Source organism: Polistes fuscatus, unplaced genomic scaffold (genome assembly GCF_010416935.1).
Source record: "Polistes fuscatus isolate 324 unplaced genomic scaffold, CU_Pfus_HIC Scaffold21, whole genome shotgun sequence".
Classification (NCBI taxonomy): domain Eukaryota; kingdom Metazoa; phylum Arthropoda; class Insecta; order Hymenoptera; family Vespidae; genus Polistes; species Polistes fuscatus.
In genome coordinates this window covers 1114035-1136696 of record NW_025113098.1, presented here as the reverse complement: position 1 = coordinate 1136696, position 22662 = coordinate 1114035, and the positions used below count along the sequence as shown (strand labels likewise).

Below are 22662 nucleotides of genomic sequence, written 5' to 3'. Positions count from 1 at the left end.
TGAAAGAGTACCACCTATTTATAACGAAAGAACATTATCTTGTGGTTTAGCCATTTTAGAGATCAAGCGAATTGAATGAAAGTACGCCGTCGCGTGGCACGTGATATATCATAGAAAATTATATAAAGACTTGTGTGATACGAATGAAGCGTTTAGTCTGTTGCTATCTCTGATACGGAATAGTTACGTACAGATCCTCGATCGATAGATTACAATCTGCGTTAAAATTCCAATATCAATTTTTGTAAACGTTTAATTGAATATTCATACTTTGATCAAAATCCTTCAAGGAACAAAAATTCATACGAATTAGTTTTATTATATTAACGATTTCGATCAAACGTTTTACTTTTTTTCTTTTATTTAAAACAGAGAGAGAAAAAGAAATTTTGACCAAGACGTTTTTATAAGAAAAGAAAAAAATACTCGTAATACTGTTATAAATTTAATATAAAATAATGGCGTCTTATAAAAATATGTTCGGATTATGGACTAATGATTCGAAACTTGACGAAAAACTTGGACTCACGGAAGGACAAAAAAAACTTGTACAGAATACTTGGGCTATTGTAAAAAAAGATCAAGTTGCATCCGGTGTTGCCGTCATGTTGGCGTAAGTATTTTTTTCTTTTCTTTTCTTTCTTTTTTTCTCTCTTTTTCTTGTTTAATTCTTTTACATTATTATACTTGAATATTTGTATATAATGCGCGCGCTTAATGATTACAAAATTTGAACAAAATGATAAACTTAATATTATTTTTACTTAAAGTTATCGCAATGATAATGTGCAGTTAAATTTCAAATGAAAACGATAAAAATTACTCTTAGAATATATTTAAAAAATAAAATATTATCATTTGTTTTGTTATCGTATGTTGTTATTATTAATAAACGTATAAGTAAGTGAAACATTCGTAGCGCTGATTTGAAACATTTATCGTTCTAACAACGGCGCGCGTTAACGAATATATCGATTTTTAACAAGAAAATCGATCTCAATCGACCTACGTGCGTTTATTTGATTAAAGTATTACCATTTGAAATTATACACGACAAGTTTATAATATTAAATTTAAAATTGCATCATAAATATGCGTCATATCTTTGCTCAAAATTTCTTCTTTTAATTTCAAATTCAATATTTTAATACGTAGTATGTTTAAATTGTAAATAGTTGCGTAATTATATCCGAAAATCAAAGTTCAAGATCTTATATAAATACTTATCAAGATATTTTAAACTTATCGTGAATTTTAGATAATTTTTCTTATCAAAATAATCCACGCGAAGTGGACATACGCATGGACAAGAAAATAAAAATCAATCGATACTAAATACCAAACATAATTATGCATATACTATAGACTTAGACGTGATATATCCTTAGACAGATCAACACCTGCAATAATCTTTATTCACGATTATGATAATGTATTTCGAATTTAATACGCTGCACGCATATTCCTGCGATTATAAATTAATAAAAAATACATTAGGAAGCTAAGCACGTTTATAATTTTACATGAACGCAAGAAGACTATTTTATCAATGACCGATGCCAACACTTAATATTTATTAACCCGATCAATGTTATAAATATTAATTAATAATTTTTATATGAGAAAATAATAATAATAATAATAATAAGAATAAGAATAAAATTTAATTAGCGAAATATAATAACAAATTTTACAACCGTGCTGCTCGTTTTCGAACGAATCCCATTAAATTAAAATGTCATCGATTTTATTGCACATTATATTTTGCTTACAGTTATTTTACGAAACATCCGGAATATCAGCAAAGTTTTAAACCATTCAAAGATATGCCAATAGATCAGTTACCTGGCAATAAAAGATTTCAAGCTCATTGCGCGGGTATAATAGCTACCATAAGTACCGTCATAGATTCTTTGCAAGATTTTGATTTATTGGTAGCAAACATAGAAATTTTTACCGAAAGACATAGAAAACGTGGTCAGAAGCAAAAGGAATTTGAGGTATATACATCGTGTTATAACATTTTTATTAAAAAATTATTATTAATAAAAAAAAAAACAAAAAATCGATCAAATTTTGTTGTCGCATTTGTGTAAGTAATATTCTAATTGTTCAGGATTTAAAACCGGTAATGGCGGAAGTTCTTCGAGAAGCTATAGGAACCGAGTACACGCCGGAAGTGGAGGAAGCATGGGCTAAAACACTGGACGTTTTCTTTGCGACAATTTGCGCTAATTTGGGTTAAAAAGAAATATTTCTTTTGAAATCAAAAGTATATTACTAATTTAAAGAAAAGCATTACATTCCTTGCATGCGTTTTATGAAAGTTTATATATTTAACAAAACATATATATATATATATATATTTCATTTTAAAATTAACATCTATTGGGGTTTAACTTTTAAAACAAGATAAATAGTTATTTAAAAAATCATATTTATTAACTTCCTTTATCCATTTTCTGTTGCATTTTTCAAATATAAAATTACATTATTTTATCTCTGATCAGTCATTGATGCCTATAAATTAGATATAATAATCTGTAACATCGATTAATTATAAAAACAATAAAAGATTATTCATCTAATTATAAGTTCAGTTATAAGATTACTATCGCTTATTTTACAGTCTGCTATTAGTTAAAGTTAAGAAAAACTCATAAATTTTCATGCAATCATAAATCATATTTATGTATAAGGAAAACTGTATAAAATTTGAAATAAATTAGTTTTCTTGTGCTTATTACATTGATTATACAAAGCAGTGTTAAAGATGCTGTGTAAAGCATTAAATAATTGTTTAGTTATTATACACTGCATAATGTTCTGATCATTTCATAATTATTAGCGATGATTTTACAATAATTTACAAGACCAATGTATAAATTGAATATTAAGAGATCGTTTCTTGTTTCTTAAGAACACATTGAGCGCTTAATAATAGTAAATATCATATCATTACAATCTATTCATTATTTTTTACATTTTTTCAAGTTATCATAATAAAAAACTTAAGAGAAAGTCTAGAATATTAAAAAAATTTCCTGAAATAGATGATAAATAATCCATTACAGATATATTAAGAAGACTTTACTGTAGAAAATGAGCAACTCATAATAACAATAAATTTGGAATCGTTTGCTATTCATCAAATAATCTCAGGAACTTTTCCAACAAATTAATATATCATATCACAGTGTAACAATCAGACATTCGATTAGATTTTGTATGTAGCAATTGTGTCTGTACAATCATGTATCACAAAAGTTATGTATTCATAATTTTTTACTATTTCTGCAAACAGTAGTTTGCGGGAGACATTAGTACACCCATACCTCTTAGATTGTGCACACATACATAAAGCTATTTTGTATGCATCGTTGAGAAATCATAGCAAACAACAAGTAGATACACTCAACTTGTAAAAGTTCATATTTCTTCCTAAAAATACCATAATATTTAATGGTTCTTCGTATATTTATTCATTCAATACCATGGGCAAAAATCATTACTAAACCAGGTTCAATAATCATATCTTCTGGCATGTGCGTATTATCGCAATGGAGGACTAAAACAGCCTGTTTTCCAGGCACTCTCTTGCATATGTAATACTCATATTGTCTTCTGGAATTTTGTCTAGTTTCTAAAGAATTTAAACCCGATGGCCATTTTCTTTCATGACAATTTTCCATCAGTTCATCAATGATGTGAGGCGGACAATTATTTTCTGACAATGTTCTTTTCACCATTATCTATAAAATTTATAATATATGTTTTGAAATTGTTATATAACAAAAAGTAGTTCAAATGAATCCTATGTTAAATATACAATACCTGCAACGATTCATCCGGAGTTGAGATCATCCCTCCCCATCTGGTAACTCTAGCACGAGGAAGAGTCGCAGACCATCTTACGACTTCGTCTCTTTCCATTTGATCGGCAATAGCTCTCATTGCTGGATTCGATATTCTTAATGCTCTCATAAAATCTTTTAATAAGTGTATCTCTCGCTTATGTTCATTTATTTGAAGTTGTTGTTCCCCTAGTTCTCGTTTCATATCAGTTAGCTTTTGCTGTTGAGACTGGATTAAATTTCTTAGTTCTCTTACGCAATTGTGGTCTTTTAACTCATCTTTTGGAATGATGAGACTACAACCTTGTTCGCATAACATTGGTCTCTTAGGGTTATATTCGCATTGTTCCAAATGTGATACTAAACTGTCCAACTTGATGCTTACTTGACATCCATACATAATATTATCACAAGTAATACATAAGCGAGCCAATAAGTTTCTAAGAATTCTTGGTACTGTTCTCAGTTGTGCAGAGGTAATGGGAGTACGATCCAAAGGGCACGTTGGTTGTCTGTTAATCCATTCGTTGATACATGAACGACAGAAGGCATGTTCGCATACAGGAGCCTGTAACATATTCCTCACCTGCCAATCCTCATAAGCTTATAAGACTATTCTGCAAAACTGCAAAACTTCATTGAAAATAGTAACAATAAAATAATCATCGTTTGAAATGTGAATTACATTTAACTAACGTCACGATAATTTACCAAAACAGAAAAAGACAATAAAAAAAAAAAGAAGGGAAAAGGTGGAACCAAAAAAAGTTACTCACAAATGAAATAAATTGAATGAAATGATTGTAAATTAAAAAAATCATAGACAATGGACAACGGTTTACTCGATAATGATAAATACAACAAACAAAATATAGCGTTATAATGCAAATGAATAAATAATAATTGTACATATAAAGAGAGGTTAGTCTTGGCAGTTCGCAATTAGATACATTTAATAAAAAGATTGAAATAATTTGTAAGATAAATTTTCACAAAAAATACCTGAACGGGATCCTCAAGAACACCGGAACAGATCGGACAAACGAGTTCCTCGTCCACTTCTCCTTGAAAACGGTTCACATCGAACCCCATAACGTGAAACTTTGTGCCTTATTAATTAACTAAATACTACACCTTTTCCGTTACTTCGTTCGGTATTTCGCATAAAACCGGACAAAGATCGTTCGGTCCCCTTCGAAGTTTGGTTTCGATGGCACAGATCGACGAGAAAGCTCAAATATACAATATATGTATATACATATACATGTTCGTATACATATATGTATGCGTTATATACCGTTACTTTTCAAGAGGTGAGACACGCTCTACGTTTGCAAATATTTTTTAGGAGAATTATTTGACAATTAAGAGTGATCGCGTTACTATCGAAATGTGAAGAAGAATTGCGATAACACCATACAAGTGTGCATACATAGACAGTACAAGCTGTGAATCTACGATATAAGCGTACGCTTATGAATCGCTTCTAATATGCAATCTTTAATCAGGAACAGTGCGACATTTTGCTTTTAAATTTAATTTATTTACGATTAAAAATCTCGATTATGGAAAACTCATCATTCTTTCATATATCGATTTAATTACGATTTTTAATCGCGAGAAAAATTTTCCATAGAGTGCACCCTTATGTCTATAACTCTTTCTAATTAAATTATTTTATATAAAAAAAATAAATAATATAAATAGATATAAGTGTTTAACATCGTGACAATTGAATTGATTAGTTTATATTTTATTATAGAATATTCGTAACGTCACAAAATTGATATAAACATTTATTTTATTCTTTATTCAAGTAACCTATTTGAAATTTGTATTTTAATGTCGATTACATCGAAGATATTTAATTATTATTTATATAAAGCTTATAATTTTGTAATTTGAATTAAAGTAGTAAAGACAGTAAAGTAGCAAGCTCGATCGAACGAATATTCTGGATGTGAATTTATAAAAATAATTTGGGTCACAAAAAATGAAAGCATTTAGTTCGCGAAAGTGAGGGCGCTGCATTAAGCAGTTACCTTCAGTTTGTTAGCTATATCTATTCATTGAGATCTAGTTCTTGTCAGTAGTAATATTTTTTTAAAGTGATTTTCCATTTGTTTTTATTTTTTTCAGTTCTGTATTGTACTGTTTATATTACAATGTAATATCTCGTGTTTTTGTGTCTTATTAATTGGCTAAATACACGCAAGACATTGGGTACAAAAATATTCGATTTCTTTTTTGTAGTTTATTAAAAATCAAAGTAATAATAAAATTGCTAATCTAATAAAAGAATTAATTATGGCAGCGAATTATTATTTTGCTATTGTTGGTCATGCCGACAATCCATTATTTGAAATAGAATTTAACAATTCTAGTAAGGATGCTAAGGTTTGTTTATTATACCAATATAGATTGACATTTATATTAGACTATATTCAGTAATGGAAAAAATTATTTGATCTTATTAACAAATCACTGTTTAAATAGAAAGAAGATCATACACATTTGAGTCAATTCATAGCTCATGCAGCACTTGATCTTGTCGATGAGCACACATGGAAAACAACAAATATGCATTTTAAAGTTGTAGATAAATTTAACCAATGGTTTGTAAGTGCATTTGTAACAGCAACACATATACGATTCGTTATGGTACATGATAGTAAAAACGAAGATGGAATTAAAAATTTTTTTAATGAAATGTACGAGACGTACATAAAGGTAATATGCAATAATTTATGCATTCTTAACCCTTTCGATACTACCGATGATTATATTTATTTAACGTTTGGTACTTGTAGTGCATTATCAATAATTATTGTTATTCTGTTATCCAATAAAATCTTAGCTGTATCGAAAGGGTTAACAGTCTTTCATAGAATTATTAAATTGTTATTTGTTTCAGTATTCCATGAATCCTTTTTATAAATTAAATACACCTATAAAATCTGTTGGTTTTGAAAAAAAAGCACAGTTATATGGCAGAAAATATTTATCTTCGTAATAAATTTCATTAAAAATTATAATAATCCATTTCTTCTTATATTTTTAAATTATATTATTTAAATACTATATACACATTCTTTTGATTTAATACTATTTAGGAATCCTCAACATTCGAACGAACAATAACTGTTCATTTTTATTCCAACTCCAAGTCTTGAATCTAAAATTTAGTGTAATATTATATATTATAAATGATTATTCTAAGCAAATCTTAAAAAAAAGGAAACATTATTTTTTCAAATATAACACAAATTAAATAGTAGTTCATCTAGGATATAAACATTATGAATAATATAATTATTAATTACCTCTTGCACTTTCTGCATTTCTTGAGTTAACAAATTATCCAATATTTCTTGAAATCTCTGTCTAAGTTTAACATTCTCTATATTCGCAATTTCAATCTCTTGCTGCTGCCTTCGTTGGCGTAGTTCTGCTAATTCAGCATGAAGCGTGGCAAGTCTCGTTTGTAATGAATCTAAAATAATATATAAATCAGATTATGGAGATAACATATTTTAAACATAATTACCTTTAGGCATCGAAATAGATGGAGATTCCGAAAAATCGTCAGGAATAATATATTCTGAATGAAACTGTTCTAATTTTGGAACTTTAGGTTCTGCTGTGTCTGTCGGTTTTTCTCCATCAGCTTCGGAATTGTTTTCGTTTTGGAACATTTCTTTACTAAATTCTGTTACAAGGCCACAACTCGTAGTTGCATTATTACTCGATCGTTCAGAATATGCAGCCTGCATGGAATTAGAATCAGTTGCCCTGCTATCACCTGACAGCCTACTATTTTCATCTAGTTCCATAACATTAATGTTTGCTTCTTCATCATCATCTTCGCTATCACTCACAGGTTCACCAAATATATCATGTTCAGCTATTAACATAAAATAATCATATAATATAATTATATTGATTAAATCGATGATAGAGTTATATGCTATCCACAGAATACTTACCGACATCTAAACTTTGTGATGTGTTACCATTATTATTATCCCTTCTAGATTTAACAGTTCCAGATGATGATACTTTACTTGGCTTAGATTGGTCCTCATCTTCGCATATCACTTCCCATTTAACATTGACTGCGTCATTATCAACTCTTAATAATCTTTTTACTTCTTTCTCTATTTCTGGTGCTTCTACATATTTTTTCTTTAGAGTTTTTCTGAATCTTCTACGTCTTACATTCTTTGTAGGTGGTGTTACACCATGTGGCCATAAAAATTTCTTATCAACCTTGTTAGGATCTTTTTTCTTTTGTCTCATAGGTGATTCTTCATCTGTAGTAGTATGATCATCTTCTTCTTTGCATATTAACATCTATTTATAATAACAATAATATTAATACATTGCTTATTCATTTTATTTCCTTATATATTATTATATCACCTGACATATGTCTGCTGTTTTATAAAAACTTTTATTATCGATAGTTTTTAAAGATTCTACAATGGTAGGCAGATCAACCACCTAAAACATAAAAAGAATAATTTTTTTGTTAAGAGTTATCGAGAGAGAAAAAACAAATACATATCACTATTTTTAGAATAATAATTAAAAGGAAAATAATAAATACCTTAGCATGCAGTAACCAATGATCTAGTCTTACTTCGCCATATCGCATATCATGTTCTAATTTAATACTAAGTCTATCTTTTATGGGAGCTCCACTTCTCAACGTTTCTCTTAAGACTTTCGCTGAGTCCTAATAAATTAATAAATAATATAATATATATATTGTATATATACAAATTTGTGTAAAAGATTTACAAGTAAATAAGAATATTTTAAGGTTATAAATTAGAATAAAACATACCGGTGGTAATCTTAAGATAAATTGACTTTCTAATTCTGCTGGCTGCTCTCCACGGCTTTTATGATCAGGAGGTGGGTGTCGATTCATTTTGGTTTTAATTATAATATGAAATTAAATTAGTTCAAATTATGCACTCGAAGCATATAATTGCAACTAACTTTTAGCGTTAGTTTTTATTTGTTTCTAAGTTATAGAGGGAGCGATATGTCATACTTGAGTACAGAGGGGAGAAATTGTTGAGTACATGCCTGCAGTCTTGCGGGACATTTTGAAACATATATAAAGTAAGAATATACAGAAATTAAAAGTTTAGAATTGAAGAATTTAAAATTGTAGAGAGTTACAGTTTTATACATGCCTGTTATAGTATATAAAAAGTGATTCTATCATGGTCTGACAACTGGCAAGCAGAATGACATGAATCTAACATTTTTTCAAAGTTCCCTCCCAAATTTACACTCCAGACGCATGCGTAAAAATCAAAGTGGTGCATTAATGGGAATATCCCTATCAAAGTTGAATAGCAACTTTGATAGGGATGTTTTACTCGCCAGTTTTGTTCTTATGCAATTAAGATTAGTTATCAATTTACCTATTATAGTAAGAAATATGTTTATAGAATTCAAAGATAATTTAGATCAATTCATAGATAAAAATGTTTAATGTCTCAGCATTCTTTTTTACAAAAATATTAATAATTAATAATATATGTTAATAAAATATATTTTAAATATAGAAGAAAATTATAGTATGTTAGAATTAATGGAATATGCGTTACCACTTCTTATTTTAAATCATTTATGAATAGTATAATAAAGAATAAAAAATTTCATAGACTATAATAGTATATCCAAAAACAAAAGATAAAACTCTAGCAGGTTGTTGTGCAAAAATAGAATAAGATAAGGTGTGTAGAATTCTAGAAATCACAAAGCTTTTGATTAGCATTCCAGCCAACCAAGGTGATGGATTTGTTGTTAGCCAAATATAGGTGATTATAAACCAAGGAAGGATAGTTTCAAGATCATTTCGATGATTTCTGCGTACACGTTCTATATCAGGATCATCAAATGCCACTTTAGATTTTTTTGTAAATTTCGTATCTTCGGGATTTAGGAAGACCTTAAAAATAATTAAAATATAATTCTTTTTTAATAGTATTCATTATAATAATATAAAATCATCATAAAATTAAAAATTAATTACATAATCGTTTTTACAATACCTTATTTTTAAATCTGTAAAAAGCAGTTAGGATCACCATTGCTAGCATTTTTAAAACTAATACACTACTCCAAAATCCAAATACTTTCATAATTTCTGTATTAACTGCCATGATGTTTAAATATTTCCTTTATATTACTGTTAATACGTTTATATGAATGTTAAAACGTTCAAGAACAGTATTAGACTGAATAAGAGATACGCAAATACGAACTCACAGATATCATATCTACCACATCTATCTATAATAAAAAGTGGATTAAATCAATATATTATACAACACCCTATAATTACAATCGATTAATTACGTTTCAACAATGTGAATATTTAATACTATGAGTTTGCAACTTTTACGAGAACCTTGAGAAAAAGTATGAACTGAAACTTAATAGCATCAGTGAAATATTTTTGTTAATACTTATTTTATTTTGTATGGGTATTTCTTAAATAATTTTTTAGGAGGAAGATAAAATGTGAGATTTTTTTTAATGGTCTTATAATGGTCAAATAATTATATTCATGTTTCACACTCCCTTGAATATCATTTTATTTGAATATGTATAAATATTTAAATGCAAAAGTATCTAGAAATAACTATACTAGAATCGGTTACTACAGATTGCAATAAGCAACCAATGAGAACAATATTTTTAAGTATGGACAAGAGTTCCATTTATTTATTTAAAATCAGATAAAGAAATAATATTTCTTGCTTTCTTAAAATAAATTAAAACATTCTAGTATTTCTAATCGCTAATTGAAATATTTTGTATTAAATGAATATTCACCTTTTTCGATAAGACGAACGACGATTTTTAATTGGTTCAAAATACTAAGCCTTTCTAAAGGAAAATTTTGATTAGTGCAATTGTTAAAGACGCGCTAGATTTGAATTTCCCTAGATAAATGTCAATAATCAACTACAGAAAAAAGTGATTGATGCTTGGGTATAAAATAAATTTGATTACGTAGTCAAAAGGAAGAGTTTATAAAAGTAATGTAAAAAAAAGGATAAGAAGAAAGTTGAAATATCGTTGATCAGGAAGATATAGAAAACAAAGGTATGCGCCATGTTAATGGGTTTCAATAAGACGCATGCGTATGATAAGAACGACGCTGACGCAGAAGGTACGTCAGCTGTTTTGTTAGAACCGTAGTGCATGTGACGGGAATGGTGTATTGTTGACTGCAGGGGCATTTAGCAGATCGTAAATTGGATCGTATCCCTTTGTTTATTTGCCGCGAATTCGAAATTGATATTGGACTAATTAGAGCCCCCGTTATTAAGTGAAATACTTTTGGTAGTAAACTCGCGGTAGGTAAAAAGGCGTTAGTGGTAAAGTAACACCTCACAATTCTGTCGGTTGGTTTGAACTCGTCGGCCGAATTGATTCTTCGAGAGAACGGAGTTGTGAGTTCGCAAAGGCAGTCGGTACGATCACGTCACTGTTCTGGCGACCACTCTGGGAAGCTTTCGAGACTTTCGTCTTTCTGGAACGAACTGCGGTTGTGATTCCAGAGTCGAAAAATATGGCACAACCAACGAGCAGCGCATTACGAGCCCTTGCCCTAGAATACAAAAGTCTTCAAGAGGAACCTGTCGAAGGTTTCCGCGTTAAACTCGTTAACGAGGACAACATGTTCGAGTGGGAAGTAGCGATCTTCGGTCCTCCAGACACGCTTTATCAAGGAGGCTATTTTAAGGTGAGTAATCTTCATGCCGCTTATGTTATGCGATTTATATTTAGTGCATTTTTTACCATCTATTTATAAGTACTCTAAGCCCCCAAATTTTACACTGATATGTCAAAAAACATTCAATTCTCATTTCTTGGTTATGTTTCATCGACTTATCTCCAAGTGCGCCTGTCACGTTCTTTCCGGACTGTAAATCTCCTAAATTCGGAGCGATACGTCAAAAAAAAAACATTCGATTCTGACTTTTTGGTTATGTTTCACTGACTTATCTTTAAATGCATCTTTCACGATCTTTTCTTCGTGTTTTTATCGACTCAATTCGTAAACATACGTCCTTCGAAAACCACAATCCTAACTTTTTATCTACTCCATTATTTTTATCAACATATAAATCTATTTGGTCATATTTTATAATAATGCATTGCATCGGTTTAAATCGCATAAAACATAAACAGTGTGAGTACTATATTTATTAATATGTATCTATTTAAAATACTTTTTAAAATATCAATCAAAACAAATAGTAATCATCTCCCAAAGTAGAAAACATCATTAATTAAAAGTTTATGCACTGTGCAGTGGAAAAAACTTCAGCTACCTTTTGTTCTTTTATATAAATAATAACAGTATATTTACATCCTTTAATGATATTCTTGTTATATCTATTGCTACTTAACTCTTGGCAACCTGGAAGTGCAGAAATTAAAACAGAACAGTTAACTTCTTTGCAGAAGTTTGTTATTTCTTATGAATTTTTTTTTTTTTATTTGAAAACATTATCTACCCAAGCTATAGCAATGGATATTATCGTTTATGAATTGTTAAAAAACATGTTCTGCCTACCAATGATATTATTTTGTAATTTTTAATTAATACTTTCTATCTAGAATTGTAAATAAAATCATTCTTATATCGTTCTATATACATATATATACTCATATCATAATGCTTTTTGTTTTTTAGCCTTCATTGGAATATTTATACTATTTGAAAACTGTATCATTGACGACCAAAGGTTCCGTAAGGAAACATTTACATTGCCTTGACAAAATCAAAAAGAGCAACAACGACACAACGAGCAATGACGATGACGATTATCGCATTATTTTTCTTTCACTTTGAAAATTTAGATTTTACGAGGGAGATAAGATTGCACATGGTTTCTTCTTTATCATGTCTTTCAAGAAATATACTTTGCAAGTTTTATTACCAAGTTTAAATATTCAAACTAAATATTACAAATTATTGGACGATAGTGCAAAGCAAAATAGTAGGGAGTTCGTCATTCTCTATCTCTATCTATCTCCCCTTCTTCTTCTTCTTCTTCTTTGTTTTTCTCTTTTAGATGTCTAATTTATAAACATGAAACGAACGTCGCTTTAATTCTCAAACTCGTTGAGCAATCTTGCTGAGCCCCAAAGATTACCTAACACGGCGAATCAAGCGACCTGCATTTCTTAGCAGATATTAATTCTTCGATCGAGATGTAAGATTCCGTATTGGATAGACAGCTGAAAGTATTTGCGTTTAAACGTACAACGACGGCATGTTGCATTTAACGTTCATGTTAATCGTTTTTCGCGATCGAACGAGTTTCACGTCAATAATATTAGCCAATGTCTCTATTCGTATAGTATCTTCGGCATTGTTTGCATTTTACCTAATCGTTTCTCTCTTTCCCTCTCTCTTCCTACTCTTTGATATATTCTTGGCAACAACAATTTATATGCTTCGATAGTCGGAAGAGTTAGAATTCAATGAAAATTACGATTATTAATTTGTTTTTTATATGATATTCAAGAAAATTCTAATAGAATTTTTGGAAATTGTAATTTCATATATATACACGAGATATACCTTTTATTTTTCGCGCGCGCGCGTGTGTGTGTGTGTGTGTATATACGTTGAGAGAACCGTACTAACGGAGAAAATAACTTTGATTACTTGCTAGCCAGTATAAAATTTTACACGTTCCGTCCGCTTTCTAAACCACTCTCCACTTTGTTGTGTTGTGAACGAGCGCATGCTTATTCACGTAACGCGGCGCACAGTGTGTGTCTTCCCGCGGTACAACAAAGCAGCTGCAACGAAGCTGTTACGACTTCACGAGGAGATAGAAAAATATAGATAAATAGAGAGAGAGAGAGAGAGAGAGAGTGAGAGAGAAAAATCGCAAATAAATTTATCGAAAAAAAAGCGAGCTTTTACCGTAAATTCTTTTATTTTTATTTTTCCGTTCACTCTGAAAATCCGTACCATCAACATTTCAATTAGCGCTTTGGTGCTTTAACAATTTACGTTTCGCCGGTAAAATTTCATATTCAAAGAGAAAAAAAAGCAGCAAAAGAAGTTTAGATACTTGGATTTAATCTTACGATTATCGATATTATCTCTACGAGCTTTATAAACTTTTTTAATTACGTTTAGAATATATCCTATTCCACTTGTTATCGTTTAAGTCTAGTTCGTTGATCGAATTAATAAATGTTTTTCAAGTTAGTAGAGCCAAGTCTGTTTTCCATTAAGACACCTTTAAAGAAGGGAATATCGAACGATCGAAAATAAGGAAGGAAGGAAGGAAGAAAGAAAGAAAAAAGATTCGTTGAAAGTTTAATGATCCACTTCGACTCATCGTGACTCTACGATCTTTTACTTTCAACTTTTATCCGAAACTTTTTTTTATCCACCGTTACCGCAAGTCTCTCGGCGTCGAAAGATCTAATTCACCTGACTTTCACTCGACGTCTCCTCGTTATTTTTTTCTTTTCTTTGTTCTCCTCCGCAGACTGCCGTTATATCCGATCGTAATAAAAATAATACACGTACCCTATATATATATGTATATATATTAGGTCATGCCCGACGAAAAGTTCGTACCGACTTATGAATGTATAGATTTAATATCAAAATTGATTAGAAATTTTTGAGTACAATCCCAATATGTATATATATGCTGATTTATGAATATAGGAATATCAAAATTGATAAGAACTTTTTTTGGCACGATCCTAATATATATCTATATACGAATAAATAGAAATTGATTCATATATTTTTTACAAAAATTTGCATTTTCCACCAAGAAAGTTTTTCCCCCACCCCCTTCACCCCGTTTCTTCTTCTTCTTCTTTTTTTCGTCGACTAACTTTATCCTTTCACCTTAGCCGCAAGAGATGGGTATCGTGAGAGAGCAGTTCGTGTTGATATGTTGTGTGCACTTTCCGTGAAATCGTAACGGCCTCTCCTCAGTCGGTCAATATTCAACGTGCAATATTATATAACGGTGAAACTCTACCGATTAAAACGCATTCATGGGGAGCGTAATGCGCGGGTGGTGGTGGTGGTGGTGGTTACTTTAGAAAATGCATCGAATCTCGAAACCCGTAAGGATACCAAATGCGTACCGAATCCTTCGACCTATAGAGTTTCTCGATTATATAAATCTCAGCAAATACGAAATTAGTTTAGTTTCAGTTTTAGGTACAACCATATATGCGTGTATGTATTTTTCTTCGATCAAATTCATAGAAAAATAAGAGAGAGAAATGGTGAAAGAAAAAATAATATCGTTGTATTCGAATAGAGAAAATCGATTTTTAACACATTTCTTTCCATTTTTTTACGTTCGTCATTTTTTTTATCTCGTTTGATCGTATCAAACGTTCGTTAGATATTTCTAATGTCTAAAGTAGAGTAAGGATTATCAACGATGGGTTCGCCATTGTACTTTTGGTAATACATACCATAAAGGTTCGGTTCATGAACTGAATTCTCCTAAAAAATAGAAGATAAATCGGACATAGATTTTTCGTGGTCGTTAAAAGGTCGAAATAAAAATTAATAAGTCTCAGTAGTTATACAATTGTATGAAAAAAGTATTACTGGGTCATCCATGATTCGTCCTAGATCTTTGAAGAAAATTTCTCTACTTATGATCTCTTACCTATATCGTACGATGTCCTTTTACGAGTATGCACAGGGACGACGGCTCTACGTTTTATCGTTTATGTAGGTCACCAAGATTTGTAGGTCAACCAAAAGTAAACTATGATTTCAAGAGAGAGGAAGAGGGAAAGCAAGTAAACGTAGAATCCCGAGAAATTTTGTCTGACGATAATCAACGCATCAACGTATTCATATACGATTTAAATTTTTCATTTAAATAAACAAAACCTTAATTTACTTTATAACAATTTTACATATACATTTCTTTTTTTGGCAATAATATTTTAAACGGTTATCATGTATCTATTTTATCAGCTTTGTATTTTATTCGAATGACTGACGAGGAGATGTGTAGAAGCATCGAGTCGATAAAGTTTTATGCGTCACGTGCTGGATATGTTGCATTATTAAAGTATCACACTTGATGTTCACATCTGTCCAACGAGAATTATTTATGCTCATTCTAAACGATTGTGTCGTCGATGTTATTATTCCCAAAAGTTTTAAATGGAATTCAGATCGGTAATTGGATATCCTTTTTTCATTAATAAAATTAATAAATGAAATTCATATGAGATTAATTAGAGTATAACTATTGAAACTGTATCGTTATTGTTTCATCGATAAAAAAAAAGAAAAGAAGATACAGAAAGGAAGAGAAAATACATAGATAAAGAATTCACACCACCATATAATACATACGTAAACGTTATCATAAGGTCATATCGATTCTGGTAACAATTTTTCTTGTCAATGTCACGCGATCGTTAACGAGGTATGACATTTTTGTATCGTCGATAAGAATGAAAGAATAAGATCGATAGTATTGTAATGATAATAATCGAGATATGTTTTAAGTTTCGTGGAAAGATCACCACCGGATGTAGAGAAGATTAAAATGAGATAGATTACTTTTATACATTATAAATGTTATATATCGTAACGCAAAAGAAAATTATATTATAGTTTAAGATAGAACTGTTTTATAAATATAAATTTGTATATATATATATAGTTGGTTTGAATGAATTTGCTGTATTTGCTATGAGCCAAGAATAAGAGAGATAGGGAAAGTCTTTCGTTTTATTTCGCAGAAGAAAAAGTGTAAAAATAAAACGACGAAAAAAAATATCGGAACGATCAGGAGGATATTATTGGGCGAGTGTTGTACTATTATCGTATTACTTTTTCACCGAACAAAACAATTTTTACGCGGAAATTTCGTTGAGAAAAGAAAACACGCGCACACACGCGACGCATGGACATTCATTCTACACCCACGCGTTTCATTTTTCATTGACCCAAAGCACGCATAATAGTGAAACGATACCGATTCGTTCTTTTTTTTTTCCTTTTGTTTCTTGTTTTCTCGTTAGCCTTTTTTTTTCTCTTTATAACCTGCTGCCCTATATAATCTAATATCAATGTGTACATACACGTATATATACTTTAATGATCCATTTAAATCTTCGTGTCCGATATTTTGTTTTTGTTACGACGACTATGCATTAAAAGAAACACGATAAATATCAAATTAAAATAGATTTGCAATCTCGCTGCTTGTGTCATTGCAGTATTATTTTATATGAACATACATATATATACTTTAATGATCCATTTAAATCCACGTGTCCGATATTTTGTTTTTGTTAGGAGTATACATTAAAAGAAACGGGATAAATATTAAATTAAAATTGATTTGCAGATCTCACGCTTGTTTTGTGTATCGTTACAAAAATATATATAAAAAGAAAAAGGATAAAAAGTGTTAATAGGTTAACGAAAAACGCGTTTAGATGAGAAATAATCGATCGATGATTATACCGTGGGTTCGTTTTCATAGCACATCGATGGAAAATAGGTTAATTCTAGGACGCGTTATCCCGGAGGACGAGGGAAATATTTAGGCCATGACCAGGTTGCGATCAATATAGCGTTCTCTAACGTTGAGCAGCTTTTGACAAAAGTTTTCATCAAAGAAAACGGCGGGATCGCAGTAATAATGTCCACGTGTATGTCATTTTCTTAATCGAGATGAATAATTATTATTTTCTAACTGATAAAACGAGGATTATGTATCTGAACAAAAATTCCCGTTACGTTATCTTTAATATCATCGTTGATATAAAGTTTTTCAAGGAACACTCGTAGTTTCGAGATAGTAATCTATTAACTCGCCGAACGTTTCCCAGATCATTATCAAGTATTAATAATGTATAAATGGATAAATGACGTTTATGTTTTCAGGCACACATGAAGTTCCCGCCAGATTATCCTTACAGTCCGCCAAGTATTCGGTTCATGACGAAAGTTTGGCATCCGAACGTGTACGAGGTGAGTGAATACGTGAAATATCGATCCCCCTGCATATCTCTCGTTTCATCCATCCCTTTTTTCGTCTCCTTTCTCCCTTTCTCTCTCCCTTATTCATCCTACCCTTTTCTCTCCGTCCGCCACTTTCCCCTTCTCTCTTTCATCCTACCCCCTCGTGGGGTGTCTTTTACCCTCTGTACCTATTCCATGGCTTTTACGAGCATCAACTTTTACTCGTCTCGTTTACTCTCTTTCTCTCTCTCTTTCTCTCTCGAAAAATCATCTCCTTTTCCGACGACGAGATGAACAAACGAATTGTTCGTCCATTTAATCCCGTACATCGATCGTTTTACTACTCTATCGTTACGGTAACAATATTACAATCGAAATATGCGAATAATAAATTGCTAGGAGAGAGAGATTGGAAAATAAAGAAAAGTGTTTGTCTTCGATTGGATAGTATTTATTAAACCGTACGTGTACCTGACGCGGATTCTTCTCTCTTGGGCTCAGAGCGTGCTCCTCCTGGTGTCGACCCTTTGCCAACTAGGAGGTACGAAGGTGGAGTCATTGACCGACAAAAGGTTCTTGGACATTCGTGTCCAGTTGTTAACCGAGAAGACCGACCGATAGAACGAGTGCTCGGACGAATAGAGACTCCTGACTAACGGGAATAACGAAAATCTTTCTCTTTCTCTCTCATGGCAAGTGTTCAAATACTTTCGCGAGTCCCTGTATGTATAAACGTCCATGCCATTTTTTGCTCGTTTTTTTCCTCCTAGCATCCCGATCGGGAGTCTCGAAAAAATATTCAGCAGAAGCCGCGTGGGTGGTGAGATAGTATATACAGGGTGAGTCAATTAAGGTAGTAGTCGTAGGGTACTTCGTTTGATCGTATCCAATCCTGGTAAAGGTTTTGAAGGAGTAAAGAGAGAAAGAGAGAGAGAGAGGGAGATCCTACGTTGGTCTTTTACATGGAGAGTGCCCGTCCGGATTTCCTGTCGCCTCGTTGAACTCTCCACGAGTTTACGACTCGGCTTGGCTCGGCTCCGGTCATCCGGGCTAATCGAACGTTACACCGTTGAACCCAGCTGCTGGTGCTGGCGCTGGTGCTGGTGCTGGTGCTGGTGCTGGTGCTGTTGTTGTTGTTGATGATGTTATACGCTTAACCAAGATCAGAGGAGACGAGCGTGAAAGAGCGTGAACGAGCGTGAAAAACTTTTGCGATCCTCACACCTCGTGAAGGAAAACAAAAACAACAACTATAGCCAATGAGAGAGAGAGAGAGATAGAGAAAGTTAAACTCATGAAAATTTGTATTTCATCTTATATCTATCGGTATTGAAATTGTTTTGAATTTTATTTCATTTCCATTAGGGAAATATTAATCGTAATAACAGAAGTACCGTGTTGAGATTCTGTACGTGATGTCGCAACGAAATAGCACCGGAAGCCTAAGATCAGATATATATCTTATAAAAAGATAGAGAAGAAAAGGAGAAAAAGTCGAAAAGTCGTTGACACAGCCGAGACGCGTCTGCGGGAAAAGATAAGATCGGTTTTTTCATACTTGTCATAGAAAAATCAAATCAAATCAAATGTAATAATAAAAAAAGGGACAGACGAGAGAAAGAGAGAAAGTAGAGCCATCGAAGTGTCCGAAGCAAACACGTATCGGGTGGTTGTTTTATTACGGAATCTCTTGGCTGCCCTCGTAGAGAGAGGTCGACGCCTCGAGAGATCCGCCGAAGCGTGGAACGCGTGCTCGAGTGTTGTTCTGCTGCACACGTGCATAAATGCGCGTTACATATATATGTATATATGTGTTCGAGAGTGCACACGGTCAAATATACACGTGCATAAATGCGCGCGCACTTGCGCGTTTCTTTCTCTCCGTCATTCTACAAACGTATACGTATATGTGCTACTCGAGAATGTACGCGCGCATAAAAGCGCACTTGCGCGTTTCTTTCTTTCTTATACTGTATAAATGTACGTATATACACTAATACGCTACATATATACATATATATATAGTTGGCTCGGGTTGCTTGTAAATCGCATGCTCCTACTTCTTGTGTATGTTTGCACACGCGCACGTGCGTAACCGCAGTACCGACTGTACTCTAGTGAACGCTCGCGCACGTTCGTTCACGGGGGAGCTCCTGGTCCGAGAGTTTCCCTCTCTCTCTCTCTTTCCCTCTTGTCCTCCCTATCTTTCCATCTCTCAGTCTCTTTTTCTCCCCCCGTCGACTAAGGTCGCACTCGACGGGACCTCCGAACGACTATTAACGGGACAGGATCTCTCTCGAGTCTGTGAGAACCAAGCGTACGTTACCCCTGCTGCTTGGTAAAGAGGAGATACCAAGAAAGAAAGAGAAAGAGGACACGCGACTTGGTTGGTTGTTGCTCGTTTAGCTTGAGTTCAAGGTAGAACGCGATGGGATTTACGCGAGGGACCACTACTACTCCCTGCCATAAGAACAAGAAAGAGAAAGAGAGAGAGAAGCTGAGTTATTCTCTTTCTCACTTGTGACGTTTACTTCTGAGCTTTTGCAATCCTTATTCTATCTTCGTGGCACCACCTTTTGAAAATAACTGGAATTTCCCCAGGCCTCTATGGTTGTTGTTACTATTATCACGTTTCATTCTATTTCTCTTTCTTACCTGACCATGAGTTTTATCAATCGTTCTTTCGCAAAGAAAGTTAATCGTTATGCGTTATTATATTTCCTATAAATGAACTGCTATCCCAACTTATATTTTATTTTCATTTAATTAATTAATACAATATATACAATTGCACCTTTATTATTCGTTTATTTGACACCTTCGTATTATCCATGCATCATCTACGAATATCACGATCATAGATTCGATTAAATTAAACGGGATAAATATAAAAAGGAAAGGTCATCGTTATATCTTTTCGCATTATATTCAATTTCGAATTGCGATGAGTAATAATCGTGAATCGTTTTCGATTCTCGACTGGATCACAAAGAAGCGGCTATTTATTTTTAACGTCTTTGGTCGTGCGCAAACGAGAGAGAGAGTGCGTATAGTTGTAAGTTTCGCCCACCTTTTCCGAGTATCGTCTAAAATCGTTGAGAAAGAGAAAGAGTCAGTCCCACGACCCGATGAACAACAAATTGTCTAATTTTCCTTGACGTTCTTTTCTTTATTTTCATTTGCTTTGCAGAACGGAGATCTCTGCATATCTATCTTGCATCCACCGGTAGACGATCCACAAAGCGGTGAACTGCCATGCGAGAGGTGGAACCCAACGCAAAATGTTAGGTAAGATCTGAACGTGAGGATCTTTCGGAATCCCTTCATCTCTTTTTTTTACTCTCCTTTCCCAACATTATCGTCATCGTCATCTTCATAATCTTTCATCGTACTATAGATAAATTTAACATTAGATTTGCCGACTGATCTAATTTGAAAGCCCACTTATTAATTCAAACGATGTTTGTAAGTTTTTAAAAAATAATAAATGAAACATCCGTAAATCTAGCGTTAAAAGACGATAAACGATAAATAGATATTCCTATGATAATATACCTTTCTTACAGGACGATTTTGCTCTCTGTGATCTCACTCTTGAACGAGCCCAACACATATAGCCCTGCCAATGTAGATGCCTCGGTGATGTACAGACGCTGGCGTGATTCCAAGGGTAGAGATAAAGAGTATGAAAATATCATAAGGTAAGAAACAAGTATCGAGATGGAGGATATACGATTCTTTCTTTCTTTCTAACCACACATACATCCACACACATATATATATTTATGTGTACACACCTTCGCTCCATTGTTCTTACCTTCTCGTACCGTTATAACTTACATAGTCTTTTTTTTCGCACCACTCCTACAGTTCGAAGCGAAAGTTCTCTCGCCTTGTTCGAGACAAGTACATATATCGTCGTTTATCATGAATTAAACCTACGAAAGTTCTTTGATAATATAAATCATTATCAAATTTTGCCCCCACCCTGTTACTTATCGTATAATGGTATATTACAGTTGAGAAATATTGGAATAATTAAATAAAATTAAATTTAGGGCCACGGTATTATTACGTTAATGTGCGAAACTATTGAGCAAGGAAAACCGTTAATCGGTTGATATTTAATTAAAGGATTTCCACGCAATAAATATTCATGTTTACAGAAAGCAAGCTCAAGCTGCCAAGGTAGAAGCCGAAAAGGAAGGTATCGTAGTACCTGTAACATTGGAGGATTATTGCATAAAAACGCGTGCGAGGCCAGCCGAACAACAATTGGATATGACAGATTTCTACGATGATGAATATGAATTAGATGACGACGAGGATGAACAACTTAGCGCCAGTGATTACGAAGATGGCGATGATAGCGGAAACGGAGAGTCGTGATCCATTTCTTAAGATTATAAATTACGCGGAATAATAATTATTAACAGTTCTGTATAGATTAATAAATTAATGAGCTTTTAAACCGGACGCGCTCGCTCTCTCTCTCTCTCTCTCTCTTTTTCTCTTTATCTTTCTCTATTTTCTTTTCTTTCTTTTTTGTCTCAGATTTATATACACACACAAATATATATACACGTACGCATTCAAATTATAACAAAAGTACACTTTCACTCATTCTTTCTTTCTTTCACTTATTTCTCTTGAAATGGTGATGGAACATCATTTCTATATTCTCCAAACGTGTGTCCTACCTCCCACCCCACGTAAATTTTCAATTAACGCGTTCGCATCGTCATATCATATTAATAAATACGACTC

At 32.5% G+C, this 22662-nt stretch overlaps 6 protein-coding genes across 9 annotated transcripts; 3 read left to right on the top strand and 3 right to left on the bottom strand.

Moving 5' to 3' along the window:
• The first annotated feature begins 406 nt into the window (after positions 1 to 406).
• Positions 407 to 2793, top strand: LOC122517727 (globin CTT-E/E'). Its single transcript, XM_043636263.1, has 3 exons — positions 407 to 613; positions 1775 to 2000; positions 2117 to 2793. Exons 1-3 carry the CDS (start codon positions 459 to 461, stop codon positions 2243 to 2245), a joined length of 510 nt encoding a protein of 169 aa, XP_043492198.1. The 5' UTR covers positions 407 to 458; the 3' UTR covers positions 2246 to 2793.
• LOC122517724 (E3 ubiquitin-protein ligase NRDP1) lies at positions 2418 to 4962 on the bottom strand. 2 transcript variants are annotated; one of them, XM_043636258.1, is made up of 3 exons: positions 4857 to 4962; positions 3835 to 4440; positions 2418 to 3752 (listed from the first exon to the last, which is right to left on the bottom strand). In XM_043636258.1, exons 1-3 carry the CDS (start codon positions 4944 to 4946, stop codon positions 3483 to 3485), a joined length of 966 nt encoding a protein of 321 aa, XP_043492193.1. In that variant the 5' UTR covers positions 4947 to 4962; the 3' UTR covers positions 2418 to 3482. The 2 variants fall into 2 exon arrangements, with proteins under 2 accessions (XP_043492193.1, XP_043492194.1); XM_043636259.1 differs by having other exon boundaries at positions 3835 to 4422.
• A 211-nt stretch (positions 4963 to 5173) lies between these two features.
• LOC122517729 (probable trafficking protein particle complex subunit 2) lies at positions 5174 to 6867 on the top strand. The gene is made up of 4 exons (XM_043636267.1): positions 5174 to 5321; positions 5994 to 6251; positions 6351 to 6584; positions 6769 to 6867. The coding sequence occupies exons 2-4, from the start codon at positions 6162 to 6164 to the stop codon at positions 6865 to 6867; spliced, it is 423 nt and encodes a 140-aa protein (XP_043492202.1). The 5' UTR covers positions 5174 to 5321; positions 5994 to 6161.
• A 41-nt stretch (positions 6868 to 6908) lies between these two features.
• Positions 6909 to 9286, bottom strand: LOC122517721 (transcription initiation factor TFIID subunit 7). Its single transcript, XM_043636256.1, has 7 exons — positions 8704 to 9286; positions 8464 to 8592; positions 8277 to 8357; positions 7841 to 8207; positions 7402 to 7758; positions 7178 to 7347; positions 6909 to 7029 (listed from the first exon to the last, which is right to left on the bottom strand). Exons 1-7 carry the CDS (start codon positions 8788 to 8790, stop codon positions 7006 to 7008), a joined length of 1215 nt encoding a protein of 404 aa, XP_043492191.1. The 5' UTR covers positions 8791 to 9286; the 3' UTR covers positions 6909 to 7005.
• Positions 9287 to 9410: 124 nt separating this feature from the next.
• On the bottom strand, positions 9411 to 10801 carry LOC122517728 (microsomal glutathione S-transferase 1-like). Of its 3 annotated transcripts, none has more exons than XM_043636266.1 (3): positions 10716 to 10801; positions 9929 to 10169; positions 9411 to 9825 (listed from the first exon to the last, which is right to left on the bottom strand). In XM_043636266.1, the coding sequence occupies exons 2-3, from the start codon at positions 10037 to 10039 to the stop codon at positions 9502 to 9504; spliced, it is 435 nt and encodes a 144-aa protein (XP_043492201.1). In that variant the 5' UTR covers positions 10040 to 10169; positions 10716 to 10801; the 3' UTR covers positions 9411 to 9501. The 3 variants fall into 3 exon arrangements, with proteins under 3 accessions (XP_043492201.1, XP_043492199.1, XP_043492200.1); XM_043636264.1 differs by lacking the exon at positions 10716 to 10801 and adding an exon at positions 10236 to 10344; XM_043636265.1 differs by lacking the exon at positions 10716 to 10801 and having other exon boundaries at positions 9929 to 10321.
• A 177-nt stretch (positions 10802 to 10978) lies between these two features.
• LOC122517725 (ubiquitin-conjugating enzyme E2 R2) lies at positions 10979 to 22371 on the top strand. The gene is made up of 5 exons (XM_043636260.1): positions 10979 to 11631; positions 17818 to 17904; positions 21086 to 21183; positions 21462 to 21596; positions 22062 to 22371. Exons 1-5 carry the CDS (start codon positions 11458 to 11460, stop codon positions 22282 to 22284), a joined length of 717 nt encoding a protein of 238 aa, XP_043492195.1. The 5' UTR covers positions 10979 to 11457; the 3' UTR covers positions 22285 to 22371.
• The last annotated feature ends 291 nt before the right edge of the window (positions 22372 to 22662 follow it).

Bases quoted from the DNA above. Each gene is read 5' to 3' on its own strand.
- LOC122517727 (XM_043636263.1), top strand. From the start codon at position 459: ATGGCGTCTTATAAAAATATGTTCGGATTATGGACTAATGATTCGAAA. The intron at 614-1,774 runs GTAAGTATTTTT...TTTTGCTTACAG, and splicing joins GGTGTTGCCGTCATGTTGGC to TTATTTTACGAAACATCCGG. The intron at 2,001-2,116 runs GTATATACATCG...CTAATTGTTCAG, and splicing joins AGAAGCAAAAGGAATTTGAG to GATTTAAAACCGGTAATGGC.
- LOC122517721 (XM_043636256.1), bottom strand. From the start codon at position 8,790: ATGAATCGACACCCACCTCCTGATCATAAAAGCCGTGGAGAGCAGCCA. The intron at 7,348-7,401 runs GTAATTATGTTT...ATATTATTTTAG, and splicing joins ATCTATTTCGATGCCTAAAG to ATTCATTACAAACGAGACTT. The intron at 7,030-7,177 runs GTAATTAATAAT...ACTAAATTTTAG, and splicing joins AAATGCAGAAAGTGCAAGAG to ATTCAAGACTTGGAGTTGGA.
- LOC122517725 (XM_043636260.1), top strand. From the start codon at position 11,458: ATGGCACAACCAACGAGCAGCGCATTACGAGCCCTTGCCCTAGAATAC. The intron at 21,184-21,461 runs GTAAGATCTGAA...CCTTTCTTACAG, and splicing joins AACCCAACGCAAAATGTTAG to GACGATTTTGCTCTCTGTGA. The intron at 21,597-22,061 runs GTAAGAAACAAG...TCATGTTTACAG, and splicing joins GAGTATGAAAATATCATAAG to AAAGCAAGCTCAAGCTGCCA.
- LOC122517728 (XM_043636266.1), bottom strand. From the start codon at position 10,039: ATGGCAGTTAATACAGAAATTATGAAAGTATTTGGATTTTGGAGTAGT. The intron at 9,826-9,928 runs GTATTGTAAAAA...ATTATTTTTAAG, and splicing joins TTTACAGATTTAAAAATAAG to GTCTTCCTAAATCCCGAAGA.
- LOC122517724 (XM_043636258.1), bottom strand. From the start codon at position 4,946: ATGGGGTTCGATGTGAACCGTTTTCAAGGAGAAGTGGACGAGGAACTC. The intron at 4,441-4,856 runs GTATTTTTTGTG...GAGGATTGGCAG, and splicing joins TTCTTGAGGATCCCGTTCAG to GTGAGGAATATGTTACAGGC. The intron at 3,753-3,834 runs GTATTGTATATT...TAAATTTTATAG, and splicing joins CTCCGGATGAATCGTTGCAG to ATAATGGTGAAAAGAACATT.
- LOC122517729 (XM_043636267.1), top strand. From the start codon at position 6,162: ATGGCAGCGAATTATTATTTTGCTATTGTTGGTCATGCCGACAATCCA. The intron at 6,252-6,350 runs GTTTGTTTATTA...CTGTTTAAATAG, and splicing joins ATTCTAGTAAGGATGCTAAG to AAAGAAGATCATACACATTT. The intron at 6,585-6,768 runs GTAATATGCAAT...TATTTGTTTCAG, and splicing joins TGTACGAGACGTACATAAAG to TATTCCATGAATCCTTTTTA.